This window comes from Alligator mississippiensis, chromosome 9, assembly GCF_030867095.1.
Source record: "Alligator mississippiensis isolate rAllMis1 chromosome 9, rAllMis1, whole genome shotgun sequence".
NCBI classification, from domain to species: domain Eukaryota; kingdom Metazoa; phylum Chordata; order Crocodylia; family Alligatoridae; genus Alligator; species Alligator mississippiensis.
In genome coordinates this window covers 16437695-16458694 of record NC_081832.1, presented here as the reverse complement: position 1 = coordinate 16458694, position 21000 = coordinate 16437695, and the positions used below count along the sequence as shown (strand labels likewise).

Below are 21000 nucleotides of genomic sequence, written 5' to 3'. Positions count from 1 at the left end.
ATACTGGGGAGGCTTACCTGTGCTGAGCTCCATGCTGCAGGGGATATATTGCTGGCAGTACTCCATCTAGCTAATTTAAAGTTAGCTCAGGTCTGTCTGCCAAAGGCAGTCACAGAATAAACAAGGGGTAGCCAAATTTCCTAACCATCTAGCTTCAAACAAAACTCTTGACACAGCTGTGAGCCACAGGACTCCACTTTTGAGATGTGTGCCCCAGTCTCAGCGATCTGAGCACAGCGCTCCAGCTCAGATAATGACTTTTAGAATAAATAATCAAGAACTGAAGAGAATAAAAAACAGAATAATAAAAGAAGAGAGAGAGAAAAATAATGTTTTTAATCAACTGCCTCTCTTCCTTCAGAAGCCACGTTTAAACTTCCTGGGAGCCATGGTCTGACTACCCCTGTAGACATAACCTGAAGGTACATGGCAGGAGCACAGATTTCCCTATAATAGAAAAATAAAATTTGTAGCCCGCTGTCTCTGTAGCAAAACTTTGGCTGCTATTGTCAACCCTTTGAATCGGAGCTCTGGTGCCCTGAAAGAGTCTCTGTTTTAGGAGTTCCCTTCAAATAGATAAAGCTAGTTTCTAGCTGACTGCATGTGTCTGTATCAGATGAGCAGAGAGCCCTTTGAACAGGAATCTCAACACTTTTCACTTCTCTGCCCATTCAGAAGAACAGCAGTACCAGATAGGCACTTTTGCACATGCATGCTGTGTCCCAACAGACCTTGCAGCATTGCGCTTGGGTCATCATACCCAAAATAAATTCAGGATACATTTTATATGTGGGGCAGGTGTTGCTCTGAACCTTCCAAGGTTCAGTGCGTGTGCCAGGGACAAAATAAGATACACAGCAAAAAGTAACGGGAGGAAGGATAGGAAAGGGCATCCGTGCACCAAATACACTTGGCAAAACGACATAGGAGGGCATTCTCTGTAGTTGCTCCTCAACTCTGGGCTCTCTTCTTGCGGCCTGCCAGGCCCTCATCCTGGACATTTTCTGAAAATACTGTAAGACCTTCCTATTTGGGCAGGCATTCATCAGGCTGGGATCTTATTTAGCAGGCATTGCTATGTAGTTTAATATTCTGTTGGTATTTAGTTGCTTTGTTTCTCATGCCTCATATATGTTGTTTCATTCTCTTTTGTAAGTCGCCCTAAGCCTTTTGTAACAGCAGCTGCAGCATTTTCTTGAACCGTACTGTAAAGATCTTGAACATTACTGTAAAGATCTCTTAATTCTAATGTTGATGCTTTACAGGAGCAAACCGTTTTCTGCAAAGTATGTGGAGATTTTCATTTCAGATAATTGGCATAACTTGGAGTGAGGTAGAGTTGGCACTGATATATCCATGGTTAGAGTAGCAGCCGACTCCCAGCTCTGACAGTGGCCCTTTTAATGGTTAGGAGAGCTTAGTGCGTAAATCTGGATGCCATGAAGGTGCCATTACCATATTAATTAACAGTTATCTTCATTTTAAAACATTTTAAGTGAGCTTCCATACATAAAGTGAAACAAGATATGGTGGCCTAAATAGCAGAATTGCTTACCCAGGACAAACTGATAGTTTAATGCACTGGTTGACTGTCTAAGAATCAGCAAGCTGAACGTGTCTTCTAGCATAGAGAGATTTTGGTGACCTCCCAGAATTTAATTGTCTGAAAGCCTTTTGGCAGAGGGATAAATTGTTGTTTTCCTGGAAATAAGAATTGGAGGAAGATGCTATCACGCCACATCTAAGTTTGATTGACTTTTCAGACCATGATTTTGGCCTCAGAGTGGAGCTTTAGGGTCATGGATCATTAGGCAGTTTACTTGAAACACATAAGAGGGGAATCACACAGTCTAGAGGACTGAACATGTGCCAAAGCATCAGGAGATCACATTTTAAATCCAAAGACTCTTGACAAAACACTTCACTCTGCCTCCTAATTGTCCCCTCTTGGAAAATAGGATTTACAAAGCTTTACCTCACACTGGGGTTTTGAATATTAATTTAAAAGGGCTGTGTCAACAATGGGCTTATTTTCACTGCAGCATTCGCTCAACAAGAGAGCCTCTAACCCAGTCCCTGCCGGCACAGCAACAAAAGTCAAGCTAGCTGGCCATCAGAGGTCAGAGGCCTAGTAATGCAGTGGGGAAACGGCTGCTCTGGTGCTAGTCGAGTGCTTTGTGGTGTGGCTGTGCACACTTTAGTTAAATGAGAAGTGTTAACTTGAATACAGATAACTCAGATTAATTTAGTGAAGATTTAGGCTCAGTTTGCCCGTTCCTCCAAGTTCCCAAAGGCAAAAGTATTCTCAAGCACAGTCTCTGTGGTCCTTCAAACACAAGGACTCCTGTTTTTGTGCGTGTCCCTGAGTCTCTCCCCAAACACACACACTTAAAGGAAGATGTGGTGTCAGTTCCGTGGAGCTCTGAGAGGGGATTAGCCATATGCATTGCAGGGCCTTCTGAAGCTGTCTCTGTGATGGTACGCCTCTGTCACATTTACTCAGCACTGGGCCATCATGGCATAAATGAGCCCTTCATAATCATACCAAGCTTTACAACTATCAAGTGCAATATAAGTGTTAAGTAATCACTATAAAGAAGAAAGATGCTGGGAAAAGTGGTGTATAACAAGACAACAGCATCGGATTTTAAATACTTTTTATGAACTGCAGAATATTTTTGGTGAGACAGAAATCAGTCTCACCTAATTCACTAAATCAATCTGAGCTATCTGTGCAGTTTTTCCATTGGTTTTGACCTAAATATATCTATATCTATAGATATAGATGGTGCACGCTGAAATGTGTGTGATAAATTCACCCATGCATCAGTCTGCCTCTGCAGGCATTTCTAGTTTGGAGAATCATGTGGTTTTGATTCAGGAAGAAATGGAAGAGAAGCACGTTTTCTTCGGTCGTGCCTGTCCCTTTCATTGAAAGTCAGGGTTGATTGTGCCAACTCTGGCGCCAATGGGTAGACATCATCTTGCATAACCTCTGGTAACAACGGCTGACTAAGTCTGCCTTTTTTTGCAGCTGCTTCTTTTGGCAAAGGTTATCCCTCTATCCTGTGCTGAAGTTTGACCTTAACATTTTCTGCTTCAGGTTTATCAAGCTATTCAGCAAGTGAGCAATTCAGTAATTGCAGCAAGTAATTACTGCCTTTTCCAGCTATTGTTTGCATCAATATTGATACTGGTATTTTCTAAACTGCTATATATTCCTGCACTGATAAACACTTTCGAGCAAAGTCACCGATAAATAAAAACTATCTTAATTATTTAATAACTGTTGGCTGGATTATCCATTAACACCTACCTGAACTGATAAAAAAGGGTGGAATTTATTAATGCCAATCAGAATTGTTTGGATTCTGGAATTTTTATCGAATTAATTATTGACTGATGTAAGTGAAAGACACTGACGTTTCCAAATTCCTAGGTGAAAAGGTTGCTAGTGCCTGTTACTTGATGCTGGTATAAATTAAGAGTAACAGTACTGAGGTCAATGGAATTACATAGTTTTACAAATTGGGATTAATTTCCATGAAATTTTCCATAACTGGAAGTGTAAAAGAAAACTGGACCCTTAAAATGGATATATAGTCTATCTATAATGTGATTCAAGTGGTGTCATACAGAACAACAACCCAGAATGGTTTTTTTTTTTATTACTACCTGTGAAGTATTTTGCTTTGTTCAGAGCTTTCTCCCAACATATTTACAAAAAAAAATTCAATTGTGGAGTGTTTTATTTTGTCACAGGGTTTGTTTCAGCAGCTTCCTTTGTAGAATTTTTTTCAAATTTTTTTTCTAACCATAATCTATTGCGCTAAATGCTTTGGTTATTGCTCTTGGGGAGGAAAAAAAATCTAGCCAAACCTCCCTGCCTCCCTTGCCCCCCATCCAGTTTTACTAATAACTTTATTGAGAATCAGTTTACTGAATATAAGCATGATAAGAGATTACCTCTCTTGCAGCACCACCCCTACTTTGGTTTTAGACTCTCCTCTTTAGCCAGGTTTAAATATTGTATTCAGTGAGATGGTCAAACCAACTGGAGATCAATTAGCTTACTCTCAGCTATGGTTCAAATAAAGTATGAAGCCAAGTTGTCTGATACGCATGGGGAAGATAATTCATGTGTCATCTGCCTCTTCAAAGATAGCTTTAAGAGTTTCTTGCAAGTCACAATAGCAGCAGGGTGGAAAAAAGTTTTCCTGTCCTGTAAAAGTGTTCAAGATTTGAATACTTTCTCCTGTGTTGGGGCAAACTGAGAGCTTTTTGGATTTTTTTTTCTTCCTTTTTATTTTGTGTGAAAGCGAAGAAAGTGTCAGCCTCCAAGAGTAGCCAAAGTTTAGGGAGTATACTTGGACTACTCTCATTTAATTTTTGTTGGAAAATTCCCAAGCAACTCCAAATACAACTCTCATAAAATACCAGGGATGGAGTTTGTCAAATAATCCTGAAAGTTAATTGATAAAGGGAGCTGTGAGGCATCTTAATCTGATTTGACCCAATGTGAAGTTATCTTTTAAAGCAGAAAGTACAGTCATCCCTTCCAGTGTTCTCTGCCAGTGCAGATGTATCTTGCCACTAGCCCATACCACAGCTCCAGCGATTTCTAATATGTAGCCAAGGGAGACTCAGCATATTTGGCAATGACATGCATTTCTGAAAGGTTACACAGAGAGCATCTCTCAATGAAAAATTCTGCAACAGGCAAATCCTAAAGCTGTTTGTGATCAGGAATGAGTTGGTCTGCATTGTAACTTAGTCCAAAATGCACTTCTTTGCTGAGGAGAGAGGGCTCTTGCTGTGGCCAATCATGGCAGGGCAATGTGCTTGAAAGCAGAGGTTTCTTATCTCTCCCACCTTGGCTAAGAATCTGTATTTTACCTTGGTTCTGGGCATGTTTTGCTTACTCAGGCTTCTCCTTGTGGATATGCAGTTCAGTGAAAGCTCTTTAACCTTAGTTATCTGGGAGATTCATTTATCTACAAGAATGTCGTGTTCCCTGCATACCCCATGCTAATTGAGCTCTCCACCTTGGAGAGACCAGGATCTTTTTTGGGTTACTTCTTGCAACTTTGGGGGTCTGCTCACAATTAGTCATTTTTCTTGCAAGCTGCTCACCACTCCTGCCTCCAGCTGAATTATCCTTGTTTTGCTCCTATAAGGAAATAGGAGCAATTAAGGATTTGTCTCCTCTGCACTCATAGCGTAGTGTGGCATAGCCATACCAGAGGTTACTTGGATACAGGTAGCACTCTAGCTGTGGCAGGAGGAAGCCTGTGCTTTGCTCTGCGCTCTGCAGTTAGACTGCTATCAAACTGCTACTCTAACACTAGGTTTTGGGTTCATCTGGAGTCACTGCTGTGACTGCAGGGGCAACATATTGCAAGACACAGAGGACAGAAGCCTGTGCTTTTTTTTTTTTTTGCTAAAGAATGATGCTTGATACTACCCTTTTCTTGTCTTGCTGCTATCCGTCTGCTCTTGTTGCCGTCTATCTTCTGTGCTTTACACCTTGCCTCCCAACATCTCATTCTATATTGCTGTGGTTGCATAGCCCTAATTATCAGAATCACATAACTCCTGGGCAGGATTTATGCCTGTGAATGATCTGATTTTGACACTGGCTTCCTAGGTTCTGATATTATGACCCCCTCCCCAATCTGTTTTCCAGAAATAAAAAGTCAGTGATACCTGCCCGGAACCTGGTGGCAAAGGATGAGCTGGGTTTTCCTAGGTTAAGTAAAACAAGGATGAGTGTCAGAGATTTCAAGCCATCACCTAACCCATGCTTCGATAGAGAGATGGGGTTTGCAAGAAGATCTGAAGCTTTCCATGTTAGCGGTTTCTTTATTTTGCCCAGCGGTGATTCCTGTAACTTTGCTCAAGCATCTGTGAAAATTTTGGCTCTACTAATGAGGAATCTCCTCCATTCTGACTAGCATTTTCTTTGCTCCAGTGAAGCCAAGCTGTCATTGGAAGTCCATGGTTGCAGGGAAGAGGGGCTGTTTCAGCTGCATCCAGTCCTGTTCAGGGATTTGCAGAGAGAAAAGCATTTGGTGTAGTCTGAAAACCAGTGCTAGATATGAGCAGTTCCCTTACCTGTTATAATATGTATACAGAACCATGAACCCTCTTAGCTAGGGTGATACATGCATCCATCACACCTAGCCTTGATGATTATAGCTAAAAGCTACAATTGGTTGGGATGGAGCTATCTTTTAGTTCAGCAGCTCAGGGCAACCAGGACTCCATCATCCCCTTTTTGCTGCTGTTTTTGCTGGCTCAAAAATCTCAGGCTTTTGTCTTTCTCCAAGTGCTGTGTGCAAATAGCCCGGATCTGTGACAGTGATCAGTGTCAACAGCCATGTTCCAGTGTCAGTGTTAGCCTCCGATCACACTTGTGCATGGGGGGGGGTTGGGTTGGGTTAGGCTGGATCGGGGTGGTGCAGGTACTAAGGTGCATGGTTGGCAGCCTAGAGATCATAAGTTCAAGGTCATTGCAGAAATGCTCACAGTGCAGCCCTGTTAGATTCCAGCTAATCTGTGAATTTTGCTTGTCACAAGGACATGAAAAGGCAGGGCTCAGTGTGCAGGAGGAGGATTTTTCCTCGATTCAGGCTCGTGAATTTGGAACTCCTGAAAGGGGTCAGGCAAGGCATGAACTTTAAGCAAACTGCAGAAAACATTTTACCCAAATAACAGCATTTCTTGAATTTCTGACATAGACTGAAAACAGCTTTTCCTGAGGAAGTTGCAAGAAACCCTAAAGTGGGCAAAGAAGGAGTAACCTGTCTGCATAGGAAATTCCTTTCTAACCGCTGTCAGTTACTGGCTGATCTGTACCCTGAATCCAGAAATACATAGAAATAAATGCAGCGGGACTAGAACGGCTAATTAGCTGTGGCTGTATCCAGTATCCACATAACTGCCAATAGCCACATAACTATCTTCTGTCTCCTACTGAGTTCTCATCTTCAGTATCTGCAGGCTAATTTCATATCCTGTTAAAAAAAATGCTCCCTTAGTATTAAAATTGTTGCCCTCTTTTTTCATTGATTGTCCCCTTTGCCCCAATTTTGAAATGGCCTTCATCATATTCATTATTTTATATGTTTTCTCTAATACCATCATTGTCTCTGAACTTCTCTATAGTCCAGGTCAGAAGAACATAAGAACTGCCATCCTGGGTCAGACCAATGGTCCATCTAGCCCAGTATCCTTTCTCCAGTGCTGGCAAGTAGTTGGTGCCTTAGCAGAAGTGTGTGATAAATAAAGCGTATGTAGAATGATGCATCCCATGTCAGACCATCCAAATTACCAGCAGTTATAGGTGGAGGGATGTCTGGAGCCTGAGGTCACATCCCCAGCTGCAGTGGTTAATAGACTGTCATGGACCAGTCCTCCATAAATTTGTCCAATCCCTTTTTGTACCCTTTTTGTACGGTATCCTGGGTCTCTTAGTCTTTTCTTGTATGGCTCTCTCTCTGTTTGCTTTACTGTAGAAATGTGTTTCAACATTTCCGAAGAATCAGAAAATAGTAGCTAGACCTATTTTGGAGTTCTCACTAACTGCCAGACTAGATGCCTGTTATCCATTTTGGTTTTAAAAGTACAGTTCATTGGGACTGAGTAATTTAAAAACAAGTCAAGGGTGCAGTCTCCCTTAGATTGATGAGATTTATGTGCAGTCCTCCTCAGAGGGCATACCAGGAAAATGAGAGTGTAGCTTTCGTTAGTCTCTGAATGTAGCAACATCTTAATTAAAAATGAGCTTATTTTCAATGCCTTTGGCTTTCCAGTTTCTCAGTTCTGGTAAATATTTTTCAGAAGATATCTGATATCTGAAATATCCTGTCTGGTGTGTGTAGGGAGAATGTATATATATTTGGCTCCAAAGACTGGTATGTGTTATCTTGTGAACAGTCAAAGAATGGTGTAACATTTGGAGAAGAAAGACACAAATCTGAATGTAATTACAATATTTTATACTCTTCCTTCTTAGTAATCAGCAAAGGCTTCAATCTTGTTCCAGTTTTCCCTTATGAATGACTTGTTCTCCTGCTCTCCTACTGATCTCCGAACAAGTGTACTTGCATGGAAAAAGTGCTTATTTTGCATTAAAAGCAATGGTTATATTTCTGGTCCTAATTCTGTGATTTTAAAATTGCTTTCATCACCTTCCTCCTGAACAATTGGAAATATAAATTGTTATTTGGAGGGGTTTCCCTTGCCCCCCACCCCTCCTTTTTGGCAGTATTCTGCATTGGTGGAAACTATTTATCCCTGAGAGTACTTGGCAAGCAAAGGATGATAAAAGGCAATTTGTATTGCTGCCTCTTCCTTAATGGGCCACAGCTACAGTACTTTATCATGAAAGTTTATGAACTCTTTGGGACAGGAAACATCTATTTGTTCTTTGTTTTGCACAGCACCTACCAGAGTGGGGAGTGGGCTGTGGCAGGGGCTTTGGTAATTTAAGTAAATAATAAAGGAAGTAGCTTTTGACAGATGAAGGTCTGTAGTCGCACCTTCAGCAGACAGGAGGTAGGATTCATTCAAGAGCAAACAGGTTAGAAGCAAAGAGATTTTAGTTTTGCCAAAGTGTGGGACCAATTTTGCCAAGTGTGGGACCAGATTGTTTTCCCATGAAATGTTCAGGTTCCTGGAAACAGAATGTGCTCTTTAAAAACATGCTAAAAGTTTGACCTGCAAGAAGAACAGTGAATCTCTTTCAGTCATTTTCAGACATTCAGAAACTAACCACAACTTGGTTAGTGTCTTATTTTTGTGTATTGTGCACATGTTACTTTTCTCCCCCCTCCCCCTTTCCAAATAGCTTTTTGGCTGTATTACCACCATCTTCAAATCTGTAGGCTTCTTTGGCTGGTATAGAAATGTGCCACTATTCATTGCAGATTCTCTTTTTTCTTTTTTTTAAATTATAGGTAGAACTTCATGTCCACCTGGATGGAGCCATTAAACCAGAAACCATCTTGTACTTTGGCAAGTGAGTTGGTTGCAACTAATGATTTGCTGATGACTATTCAGCTGGGCACCTGGGTTTTTAAATCAGACTGAAGAGCATAAACCCCTGATCGGAAGGAGAGAAATCCCAGAACCTGGCTCTGCATATGCAGTGATTTAACACTGTGTTAAACATGATTTCTACTAGCAAGATTCCATCTAGCCAATAAAGATAAGGGTGCTTTTTTTTAAGAGCACTTGCAATCTAACGTGTGCCGTAGATCACTATCTAGCCCCACCTGCTGTTTCTGTGTAAACTGTTTCTATCCCTCCCCAGCCCCCTTCTCAGACAAAGTCTCTTCATATGTTCTGGTCAGAGATGCATCTGATTGAAATCTGCAACCTAAAAACTTGGCCTTTACTAGCACAGTCCTTCTGGACATGCAAATCAGAACAAAGTGCACAGAAGTGAACATTGTCTAATAGCTTGGTATTGAAACTGGACTGGATTGGTGATGACTGTAGTGAGCGAACAGTGCCAGAATACACCTGTCATTCATTGGCTCTCTGGCTGGGAAGCCCAAACAGCCACGGGCAACACAATTAATATTCTGTGGTGGAGACACCCAGATCTTGCTATCAGATTTTCCCAATGGATCTTTGAAATACTGAGTTCCAAGTTGCGTTTTTTTTAAATACACCCATGAAACGCCTCAGCATTATCACGTTAATAAGTGCAAATAAGCAACTTTGGCTGTCCCTTGTAGCTGACAGCTGAAGTAGTACAGTCTGCAGAAAGTACTAGGCTTGGACAGGCCTCCCTCACTTGCCATGCTCTTAATGCTAGGATTTGTGTCTTCAGCAAGGGCTTTCCGCCTTATCAACCAGTGTAGTTTGTCTGTTTGCCCTTGCCCTGAAGTAATCTATCTTGTCTTCTACTTGACTTCAAACTAACACAGCTAACTGTATCTCAAACCAAATGAGTGCTGTTGTGACCCACTGCCAAGAAGATTATTCAGTGATGTTGCTTCATTAATGGCTTAAGAAAGAAGGATCTGGTGGGCTTTGCTTGGGAAGCAAACCTGAGTTAGGTTATACATGCAGCACCCGCTCCAGCTGGTTCGAGGCAGGCACCACATGCAGTGAGGGTCCCAGGACAGGCGCTGCATGTGGCGCGTGTTCTGGGCTGCTGGATCTGGCATGTGGGGTTGCAGGGGACAAGGGGAGTCTGGGTCCTGTAACATCCCGGCTTAGAGCATCCATCTAGATAAGATTTGCATTCCTTGGATTCCCTTGAAGCACAAGCTTGAATTCTGCCAGGCTTGGTCTTTTTATGTGGCCCGAATTGTCTTTCATACGGTATCCTGCATCTGAGTCAGTATCCATAGATGTACAGACAGTCCCAAATGATGTTATATCCAATCCCCTGTAATTAATTGTACTATAGACAGGTTAGCTGTCAAAGCTGATTTGGATGAGGATAGGACAGATTTGCTGAAGAACAACATTTCATATACAGGAACTGGCATGGAGGTACGTTTGGAGGTTATTTTTTTTAATGGATAAGCTGTGTGTCATTGGGATGGAAAGGACAACATGAAAAACCCAATACATACCAGGAATGAATGACTCATGCTGAGTGCCATAGACTTAAGCTGTGATAATTGTCTCTTGCTTTTGTAGTTTGGATGTAATATAGATTTCCTACACCACAGAATGATGTGTGCAAGTTTATTGAGGAAAAGAACAATGTAATTTGTGTTACCGCAGTTAGCTTATTGAACTGGCAAAACTCAGAAGGTCCCATCCCATGCCTCTGTTCAGATAAGTTCTCCAGTGTCTGGCAATTTCTCTGAACGACTGGAAGCTTTGGAGTCTGTATGGAAATGGCTTTTTGGAAGTCTTTTGGCTTTCTAGTTCCAGGAGTTGCCAAAGTATCTTCAAATAAAAAGCCATACATTCACTTTTTTTTAAAAAAGACAAACTTTTTTTTTTAAAAGCTCTTTTAGCTGAATTCCTTATGGATAGCTTTGGCTTTGTTTTTTCATCTGTAGCTGCCTGTGCTTTTTAATAGAATTTGCGGTGAAGTTTGGTGCCACATTTGCAAGGCAGCTTGTGTTGTAACTGTTCTCTGAAGAAACAGACTGCCCCAGGACACTTCTCTGATGTAAAATATACAAGCAGGACCATCTCTTGCCAGTGAAATCTGTCATATTTTTTTTCCTTAGGAAAAGAGGAATTCAGCTACCTGCCACCACTGTTAGTGGCCTGCTGCAGCACATCAGTTACAACAAGCCACTCACTCTCACCCAGTTTCTAGAAAAGTTTGCTCATTACATGCCTGTGATCGCGTAAGTAACTCATTCCCAGTTGACTGCTGCATACGTCTCCCTGCTTTTCCATGGCACCTGCTGGCGTTGCCAAGTTGGGGCACTTCTGGTCTTGAGAATGGCTTTGACTTCTCTGTGCAAAATAAAATACATTTCCTTCTCTTTGACACAGTGATAACAGATAAGGGCATAAAGATATTTGACTTGCTTATCAGAAAAAAAGGAAGTTCATGTTCAGTCTTTCCTGCTGAAGTTGAACTGTTTTGTATGAATAAATTATTATTAATTGTGTTATAATTTATCTGTGTTCGGGCTCATGCTGATACAAACCATGTGCTGGTAACTGAAACCTCAGTCCTACCTCATCAGGAAGCATTTCAGACCCACAAAAGCTCCACACATGCCCATCTTGTTGCTGCCCATTGACTCCTTAAATCCATTCACATTGGACTAACCTCACTGTTTTTCCTTGCAGGGGAGACCGTGATGCTGTAAGAAGAATAGCTTATGAATTTGTAGAAATGAAAGCCAGAGAAGGCATCATCTATGTTGAGGTCAGGTATAGCCCTCACCTCCTAGCCAACTGCAAAGTGGATCCTATTCCATGGGGCCAAAAAGAGTGAGTGAATTGCTAAAGCTTGAAACTGAAACTCTTATAAAAGTCACTGACCCCCAAAAGGAGAACTCACTCTTGTTCTCAGCAGGCAGTAAGAAGCATTTATAAATGGAGAACCAGAGTTTCAAGCTGGTATTAATTAAGATATGGATTTATATATATGAATTGCATGGATGATTGCAGTAGCTTCACATGCACATAACTTATTGGACAGACTTGCTTCTAACTACTAAATAAGCAGGCACAGTTATGATAATTGAGCATACAAATTGTTTTGGGCAATTATGAACTGAAACTGAATGTAGAGCTAATCCAGATGGATGAATTGAAAGGCATAGATCAGGTTACAGGAACGTGTCTGAAAAGTAATGGATACCTAGTTAATAAGCACTTGCTGCTCATATCCACATTCTCCCTCTTCCTTAAAGACTTGATAGCAAAGTGCCATAATAAGACTTTTAGGACCCAGACTTATTTTTTCCAAAGCTTATTACAACATGTTGATTAGTATGTTATAAAGCATTACAAATAAAACTGTGGCTATAAAGTCTATTTTATGTTGCTGTCTCTATCATTCATTTGCTGACTGGTTCAGTAATTTGCAATGTATCAGCCCAGGAGCATGAAGTAGGGAGGTTTTCAGTTCAGGCAAGAAGTTAGGCCTGGTGTCAGATAGTATGCAACCCAAACTCCTGTGAACCTTTGCCATTTCATCTCTTAGCCCTATCCTGAAATGAAGTGATAGCTGTATAGTTTCTTGCCCTGCAAAATTATGTGTTTGTGGAAGTATTTGTTTTCTGAGGACATTTTGCCCTAAGGCATTTGATCCTGCCTATGTGAAGCAGCTGTGAGATTTTTGGCTGAAACTGCTCCCTGCTTCATAACAATGAATGGGTGAGCAGGACACAAGTCCCAGATTCAGCCTAAGTTGGGGGGCTAGTCTGCAGGTGCGTCTACATGTGAAATTAATGTGATATAAGCTCTGGTGCATATTGCACCAGCGTTTATTGCTCCCAAGCACCACATTTGACATGGGAGCCTGAGACTGCAGCACATTGAGCCGGGTTAGAGCAGGCCTGGCTGCCAGGGGGCCATGAAGGCCAGCCTGCCAGCCCAGGGGTGCTCTGACTCAGCTCATATTGCAGGGAGGCTGGCTAGGGTACGAGGGGTGCAGGCATCCCCCGCACTGAAACACCCTCGTGCTCCAGCCAGCCACGTCAGTGTCTACACGTGTGTTGCTGTGCACTAAAGAAAACCGCCGTAAGATAGTACTTATGTTTACAAGTACTAATCTACGTTTCCTGCAGCCAAATAGGGCTGCATGTGTAGACTCTAAAACTTTATACTGCAGAACTAATTGGGCAGCTCTACAGTAAACATCTCATGTAGATGTGCCTGCTATATGCTACCTCTGGAACCAGCAGCAGTACAGCAGTCTTAGTGCAGAGCTGTACCCAGGCTAAGGTGGCTAGGCTGCTTCCTGTTCTGGAAGTAGGGTGGGTATCTGCATGATGCTGTACAAACATGTCCACAGTGTCTCTTCTTTAGTGGTTGTTGGGGGTGCTAAATCCCCTGGCTTGCTGGCTGACTTGTGAGTTTTATTCCCACAGGGGCGACCTCACTCCAGATGAAGTGGTTCACCTCGTTAATCAGGGATTGAAGGATGGAGAAAGGGATTTCCACATCAAAGCCAGGTCTATTCTATGCTGCATGCGCCATATGCCAAGTAATGTATTACAGCTCACCTGCTGCTCTGCTCCCTCTTTCTTGACCCTCTCTCTGGGTGCGTGCGAAAAGCCTTGAATCTGGGCCCTTGTGGGAAATGCTAGAGAAGAGTCAGTTTGGTTCTGGGCTTGGTGCTGGCTTGTTCTCATGGGAAGGCAGTAACTGTTTCCATTCTGGCCTGGAGGAGGCAGGCCGAGATGGAAGACTCTTCATACTCAGTCAGGGATTTCCAGCTCTCTTTATTCTCAGAGAAGCAAATCTGAGATCATCATTCCCCCCACAACCCTTTCCTCCCCTATTGGTGTCTAGCTACAAAAACCCTGGAGCACAGTGATTCAAGGCAAGCTGTACACTGCTCCCAGCAGAACCTGCCAACACCCCTGTGTTAGCTGGAGGGTCTTGCTCAAGAGTGACATGCAGTGCTCTGTTCCCCTCTGCCTCAGTGGCTGAGCTTGCTGCTTCCATGTAGCACTTAGGCTCAGGAGTAGAAGGACCCAGCTAAGCTGAAGCACTCAGGTCAGGCAAAGCCACTCTAGATAAGCCAAAGCACTTGCCCTCTCAGTTGGAGAGCAGCAATATCTTTAAGCATCAAAGACTGTTTTGTTGCATCTCTGGCAGTCTGCTGCAGGTCTTCAACCTTAAGGCTGCTATTTATTCATTCTTGTTCATTTCCACTGGGAGAGATTTGAATCACAATTTGGTCATAGGGATAAGCACAATAACTGCACCTTTTTGTCAGGATGTTGCCAAGAGAGGCAGTTGGGACAGTGGAGGACAGCTTGCAGCTTATGGCAGTCTGGACTCTGAGAAATGTTCCACAAAGACCTTTAAGCCTGGCTGTGCAGTGGGCACGTCTACATGAGATTCTGACTGCAGTAGCTGAAAAATATTGCACAGTAGCGCATCACAACACAGATAGTACAAATATGATACTGCAAAGTATTATTAGGCTACTGTGCAGTAGCGTCACTTAAAAGATGTTCACTGGCACTACTGCACAGTAACTTCAGTTACTGCACATTTATTTAGTACTTTTTAATACAAGTCCGACCACACAATAGCATCTCATGTAGGCATGCCCAGTGTCCACAGATTTGCTCCATTGGGTTTAGTAGCCTCTAGAGTAAAAGAGAAAGTGGAAAGGGTAGAAATATTGGGCTGGCTTGGCAAGGAGGAACTGGTAGATGCAAAAATCAGAGCCATTAAACATAGGGGTGTTACTTACTCATTTAGGGTTCCTACAGTACCTGTAACAAGAGCAACAAAGTCTGGCTGGAGTAAAACAGGATGGTTCCAGCTGGAGGTCATGAGATGCAGCCTGTATGAGAAATTCTTTTATGTAGCTGAGATTCAAGATAGGAAGAAGAATATTAATTGCACCTTGAAATAAAATGCTCTTTGATATGGCCTATCTTCTAGGTCTGATATTTAAAAATTCTTGAGCCTCGCATAATCAGTTTACATGAGAGAAATGGAGGAATTGGAGCTCACATGAAAGGACTGGAGGAACTTAATTTGAAGATAAAACAGATTTATTAAATCCTTTAGGGGAAATTTGTATCAGGGGCTTCCTCCTTAGAGTCCCAAAGCACTGCATAAACTAATGTAATGAAAACAGTTTACTTAGACCTGAAGAATAGAACAGAAGCAGGAAATGTTCCATCGAGGAGCAACACAATTCCATCATGATGGCACTCCCCGTTGTCTGGTTATAATGAGACTAACTAAACAAACAGACATTTCCGGCTCTGTGCAGGCCCAGATCCAAGAGACGAGTAAAATACTCTAAGCTACATTAGTTAACTCCACGGCTTTTGAGTCTTACTAGTAGTTGGTGCAGTGGTCTGAAATGGGGGTAATGTACTGAGGCAACAAGTTTGCTGTTGTCTTGAACTGTGGCCTTTTTATATAAGTTGCACTGTGAGAAAGACTGGGAAACAGTTGCAGTGACTTAGTTTATCATTAACAAAGGCTTTTAACAACCATTCCAAAAACTTTGGTAAGCAACAGCCTCAGGATATTTAGATGAGCAAACTCAAGTAAATACTGCCTTCCAGTTCACTACTTAAAGATATGGAAAGCAAGCCTATACCCAGAAATATACCAGAGGGAAATGGAAAGATCCAGTGGCCAAATTTTCAGATCTGTATTCATGTGACTAAACATGTAAAGATGTGCATGCATTTACAGGTCTGCAATAATTGTGCATGTGGTTACTGCCATTGCGTGCACTGAAGCAGTAAATGCTTACATAAATGATCACTTTTACATCTAACTGATGATTTGTGTGCCTACTTGTTGCACTTGTACAGGTCTGGTAATTGCACTAGCAAATCAGAGCACAAAGGCTTTCTTCCTCTGACAAATACTGAGCAGACTGAAGAACAACACAAATAGCTGAATTCTCTCACCCATTCAGTTTTCTTTTGGATCTTCACCCACTCCCTGGCCCTTTGGCACTTTGAGCTGCAAACAGCTCTTCTGTTTCTTTGCAGGTCTGAAACAAAAAGGTGCTGTGCAATATATGCCAGAAAAAGAAACTTAGCTCCCCATCCACTTGTTGAGGATGATGAAGGGAAAAAACCCCAAAGACCACTGCTCTTTTTCTTCAAGGCAGTCTTGAAGCAGTGAGTTGCACATCTGTGCTGCTACTTCAAGGGTAGTAACAGAACTGCAAGGGGAGGATCCGGTTTATTTTGTAAGTGTGAATTTGTTTACAGCCCCCCCAGCCTGTTCCTCTGGGTGTCTGATGTTCAATACATGCTAACCTGTGCTGCATCAAGACTCCTGGGTTTTCTCTACCTGGGCTGTCCCATCTCTGCTAGGAACAAAGCCCCTGCTGGAACACCACCAGCCTCCTTTGAGCCAGCAGTGTAGATGGGGGCAGTGAGATTGGCTTGTGGATATCCTGGCAGATCAAAGCTCCTTTGTTGCTTTGATTCTGGTTTTGCTAAGAATCAACATAAATATCTCTGACATAAATATTTGCTTTAAGGGTAGAAACTCCTCTCTACTTTCCTTCCTCAATCCTGGACAGGGTACAGGGGTGAAAATGTGCCTTTCCAGTTGGAGGTATAGATAGCTGTCAGGATAAGGGCTCCCTTGTTCTCTCTGTTTCTTCTTGATTCCTGTTATTGAAAAGCCCATTCTGCTTTCAGTTCCGTACAAAGCACATCCCTGTGAAGAGAAGCGTCCTTCAGGACGCCATAGTGTCACTGTCTGGCTGGCACTAATGCTTACTTGATCCGAACTTTTGAGAGAGATTTCCAACTCTGTGACTGACTGATTTATTGAGGATGCTAAAGGTCCAGTACTGCCTGCTGACAGCTCATGGGGCCAATTCAACCTGGTATCAACCTTCCAGGTTGACTGAAAATGATGGGAGTTTGGGCTGAGACCTGCTTTGGCTCCAATGCAGTAGCCTTCAGGCTGGATCAGCCTTATTTTCAAGGGGCTTCCTTGTTCCTCCAGAACTTCCTTTTTCCCACTCTTCTGCCCCATGCAGGAAGTAGCGGTATTTCAAGGAGGATTTGCCTCTGGGATTGTGTAGTGCTGTGTATTTAATTCTCATGATCTGCAATAACAAAAACATTTAATTACCTGTTGGCAATAGTTGTCTGCCCAGAACTCTCTGTATGAGGGCTGAATTGGTATTTTTTCCTGGTCCAAAAATACCCAGAATGGGAGCAGATCTGGGTTAGCTAGCACCAACATTGCTGAAGTGAGTGGCTACTTCTGTACCTCCTTTTTTACATCATAGAAACATTATCATCCTTAAGGTAACATTTAATAGATGCATATGGAAGCAGCAGCAGCCTGAATTATCAATAGTTGGCCAAATGCGAAATTTATTCTTCCCTCCTGTGACTGAGATCAGCCCACAAGGTAGGGACAGCTACAGAAGAGTATTTGTTCCAATCCCATGGCTTGTTTTTAAAGGCCTAGTGCAAATACACTTTCCACATTGCACCCTTTGAAAATGGGTTTACTCCTCTGGCTTAATACCGAAGGACTTTCAGAAAGACTGGATGAGATGCTACATGGAGCTGCGTGGAGCATCATACTACCCAGCCAGTGAAGGATGACTGCTACAGCTTACCTCTTTCCAGGGAAGACCGTCCCAACAGTCATTTCATAAACTCAGCCCTCTGCCTGCTGTGAGCCCCAGCATTTCCACCCTGTTTGAATTCAGTCTTGGAGGGTTTGTGAGTTGCCTTTGTGCGTTCACCCTCTTATTCTTTTCACAGGAGATAAAACCCCGCAACTCCTGCTACTCCTTCCCATCAGCCTAATTTTCCAGTTTTCTTCATGAATTCCCCTCCTCCTCTCGTAAAGAAAATCATGCCAGTCTAAGTTGCAGCAAGCAGGAGCTTTCAGAGGGATCTTGAATTCCTCATTCCCAAACTTTTCTCCTTCTTCATTATTTTATTAAAGATTCTAAGAGATGGAGGGATTTTCTTCTGCATCTTAAAGCAAAATCACAGTAGCTGGAAGGTTCCTCCTGAACCCAGCAAGCGATCTATGGGGATTAAGTTTTTGCCATATGGTTCTGAGTGGTTATACAGTCCTTGTAACATGGGTCTTCCATGTCTCTGGACCAGGAGGGACACTTACAAAATGGTGGGGAGGGATCTCATTTGGTGTCTCCAGTCCTGCGGATGACAATGCTTTGGGGACAGACTCCTCACCCTTAATGCTGATTTTTCTTTCTCCTTAATAGGAAAAGGATTGTGTTCCACTAATGTAGGCATGGTTCCCACTACTGCTCTTAGCAATGTTTGCCTGGTGCCCAATTAAATTAATTAATTATTTGTGTGTGTATGTATACGTGTATGTGTATATATATGTGTGTGTGTGTGTGTGTGTATGTGTGTGTGTGTATATGTGTGTGTGCGTGTAATATGCCTTGAAGTAGAGTTGAGTCTAGTAGGGTTATGAACATAACAAAAAGCTTGTGTTGCTACCTGTACACTGCCCTTAGCAGATCACGTGTTAGCTTGTCCGGTCCAAATTGTCTTTACAAGAGGTCATGAATGGCACCCAGAAAATGGGAAGAGAGCTTGTTTGTGTCTTACTACAACCAAAGTATACCAAGAAGTATACCTACTTGGCCCGCACTTGCAGGGTGGCAGTTAGAAAGGCCAAAGCAACTACAGAGCTGAGGCTGGCAACACAAATTAAAGACAATAAAAAGTCTTTTTTAGGTATGTAGGGAGTAAAAGGAAGGCACAGGGTAGCATAGGACCCCTACTGAACGAGGAGGAGCAATTAGTGACAGACAGGGGGGGCACAAGGCTGAGCTATTCTATGAGTTTTTGCCTCGGTGTTCAGACCGGGGTCAAGATAAGTTTCCTAATGGGTTCTTAGATGGGCATCGGATGGACACCAGCTCACCAACTGTCGACGATGACTTGGTGCAGAGTCACTTGGATGGACTGGATGTGTTCAAGTCAGCAGCCCCAGATGAGCTGCATCCGAAGGTACTGAAGGAATTGGCCAGTGTCATAGCAGGACCATTGGCATGGCTGTTTGATTACTCGTGGTGCTTGGGTCAGGTCCCGGAGGACTGGGAAAGGGCCAGTGTAGCCCCTATTCAAGAAGGGGTGGAAGGAGGATCCGAGTAATTATAGGCCAGTCAGTCTCACCTCCGTCCTTGGAAAGGTCTTTGGAAAGGTTATGAAGGATCATATTTGTGGGAGTCCAGCAGCAAAAATAATGCAGCGGGGAAACCAGCATGGATTTGTAGCAGGTAGATCATGCCTGACCAATCTGGATCAATGCTTAGACACAGGAGTACACAGTGTGGATGTTGTTTCCTTGGACTTTAGCAAGGCCTTCAATATGGTATCTCATCCTATTCTCATAAATAAATTAAGAGGTTGTGACAGTTGTTTACACAGTCCAGTGGGTGGCAAATTGGTTTGGGGGTCACACGCAGAGAGTGGTAGTAGATGGGTCGGTATCGACCTGGAAGGATGTGAGTAGTGGGGTCCAGCAGGTTTCGGTCTTTGGACCTGTACTCTTCAATATCTTCATCAGTGACTTGGATGTGGGTGTGAAGTGTATTCTGTCCAAGTTTGTGGATGATACTAAATTGTAGGGTGAAGTGCACACTCTGAAGGGTAGGGAATGATTGCAGGCAGACCTGGACAGGTTAGAAAAGTGGGCAGTCCACAATAGGATGCAGTACAACAAGGACAAGTGCAGAGTGTTGCACCTAGGGCGTAACAATATCCAGCACATTTACTGGCTGGGAAGTGACCCTCTCAGAGCACAGAAGTGGAAAGGGTTCTCAGAGTCATCGTGGACTCCAAGATGAACATGAGTCGTCAGTGTGATGAAATCATCAGCAAAGCTAACCACACTTTAGCATGCATCAGCAGATGCATGACAAATAGATCCAAGGAGGTGATACTTCCCCTCTGTGCAGCATTGGTCAGACCGCAGTTGGAGTACTGCATCCAGTTTTGGGCTCTGTACTTCAAGAAGGATGTTGATGGACTCGAGAGGGTCCAGAGAAGGGCCACTTGTATGGTTAGGGGCTTACAAGCCAAGCCCTATGAGGAGAGACTGAGGGACCTGGACCTCTTCAGCCTCCGCAAGAGAAGGCTGCGAGCTGATCTTGTGGCTACCTACAAATTCATTAAGGGGACGCAGCAAGGGATCAGAGATGCTCTGTTCTCCAGGACGCCTCTTGGGGTAAGAAGGAACAATGGTCACAAACTGACAGACAGCATATTTAGGCTAAATATCAGGAAAAACTTCTTCATGATAAGGGTGGCCAGAATTTGGAATGGGCTCCCAAGGGAGGTGGTGCTCCCCACTACCTTGGGGGTCTTTAAGAGAAAGCTGGATAGGCATCTGCCCGGGATCATCTGACCGCAGCACTTTTTCATGCCTAGGGAGGAGGTCGGATGCGATGATCTGTTGAGGTCACTTCTGACCCTAACATCTATGAATCTATGAAACCTTATTGTAAAAATATATAGATCCTGGATCAAGAGCCCGAAGTCCTGAATTCTGTTTCTGGTAAATCAGTTCACTTGGTCTGTGCTCAGTCATCTCATAGGTGAGAAGGAGCAAGATCAGTTATCCCTCTTTAAGTGCTTATAGCTTTGTGAGTGAAAAGCATGATACCGCAGCTAAGCATTCAGGTTATTAATGGCCAATGACAGTATGATGTTTGGGGACACAGCAAATGCACATAACTTTCTTTTTTCTTTGCCTCTGGATGTCATCCCAGCCCACTCCAGCCTCTTTGCCTGGCCTGTAACTATTTGAAAGCTCAGGTGTGATGCTGGGAGTTATTTCCATACCATGGAGTTGGGCACATATGTTCTGGAGTGCAGT

The 21000-nt window shown here is 43.0% G+C and overlaps 1 protein-coding gene across 1 annotated transcript in view; it reads left to right on the top strand.

Moving 5' to 3' along the window:
- Positions 1-21000, top strand: part of ADA (adenosine deaminase) — a 39464-nt gene that overhangs the window by 4043 nt on the left and 14421 nt on the right. The window contains exons 2-5 of the mRNA XM_006275216.4: positions 8961-9022; positions 11208-11330; positions 11785-11928; positions 13536-13651. Of these exons, the coding sequence (XP_006275278.1) occupies positions 8961-9022; positions 11208-11330; positions 11785-11928; positions 13536-13651 (445 nt within the window). The remainder of the gene's footprint in view (positions 1-8960; positions 9023-11207; positions 11331-11784; positions 11929-13535; positions 13652-21000) is intronic.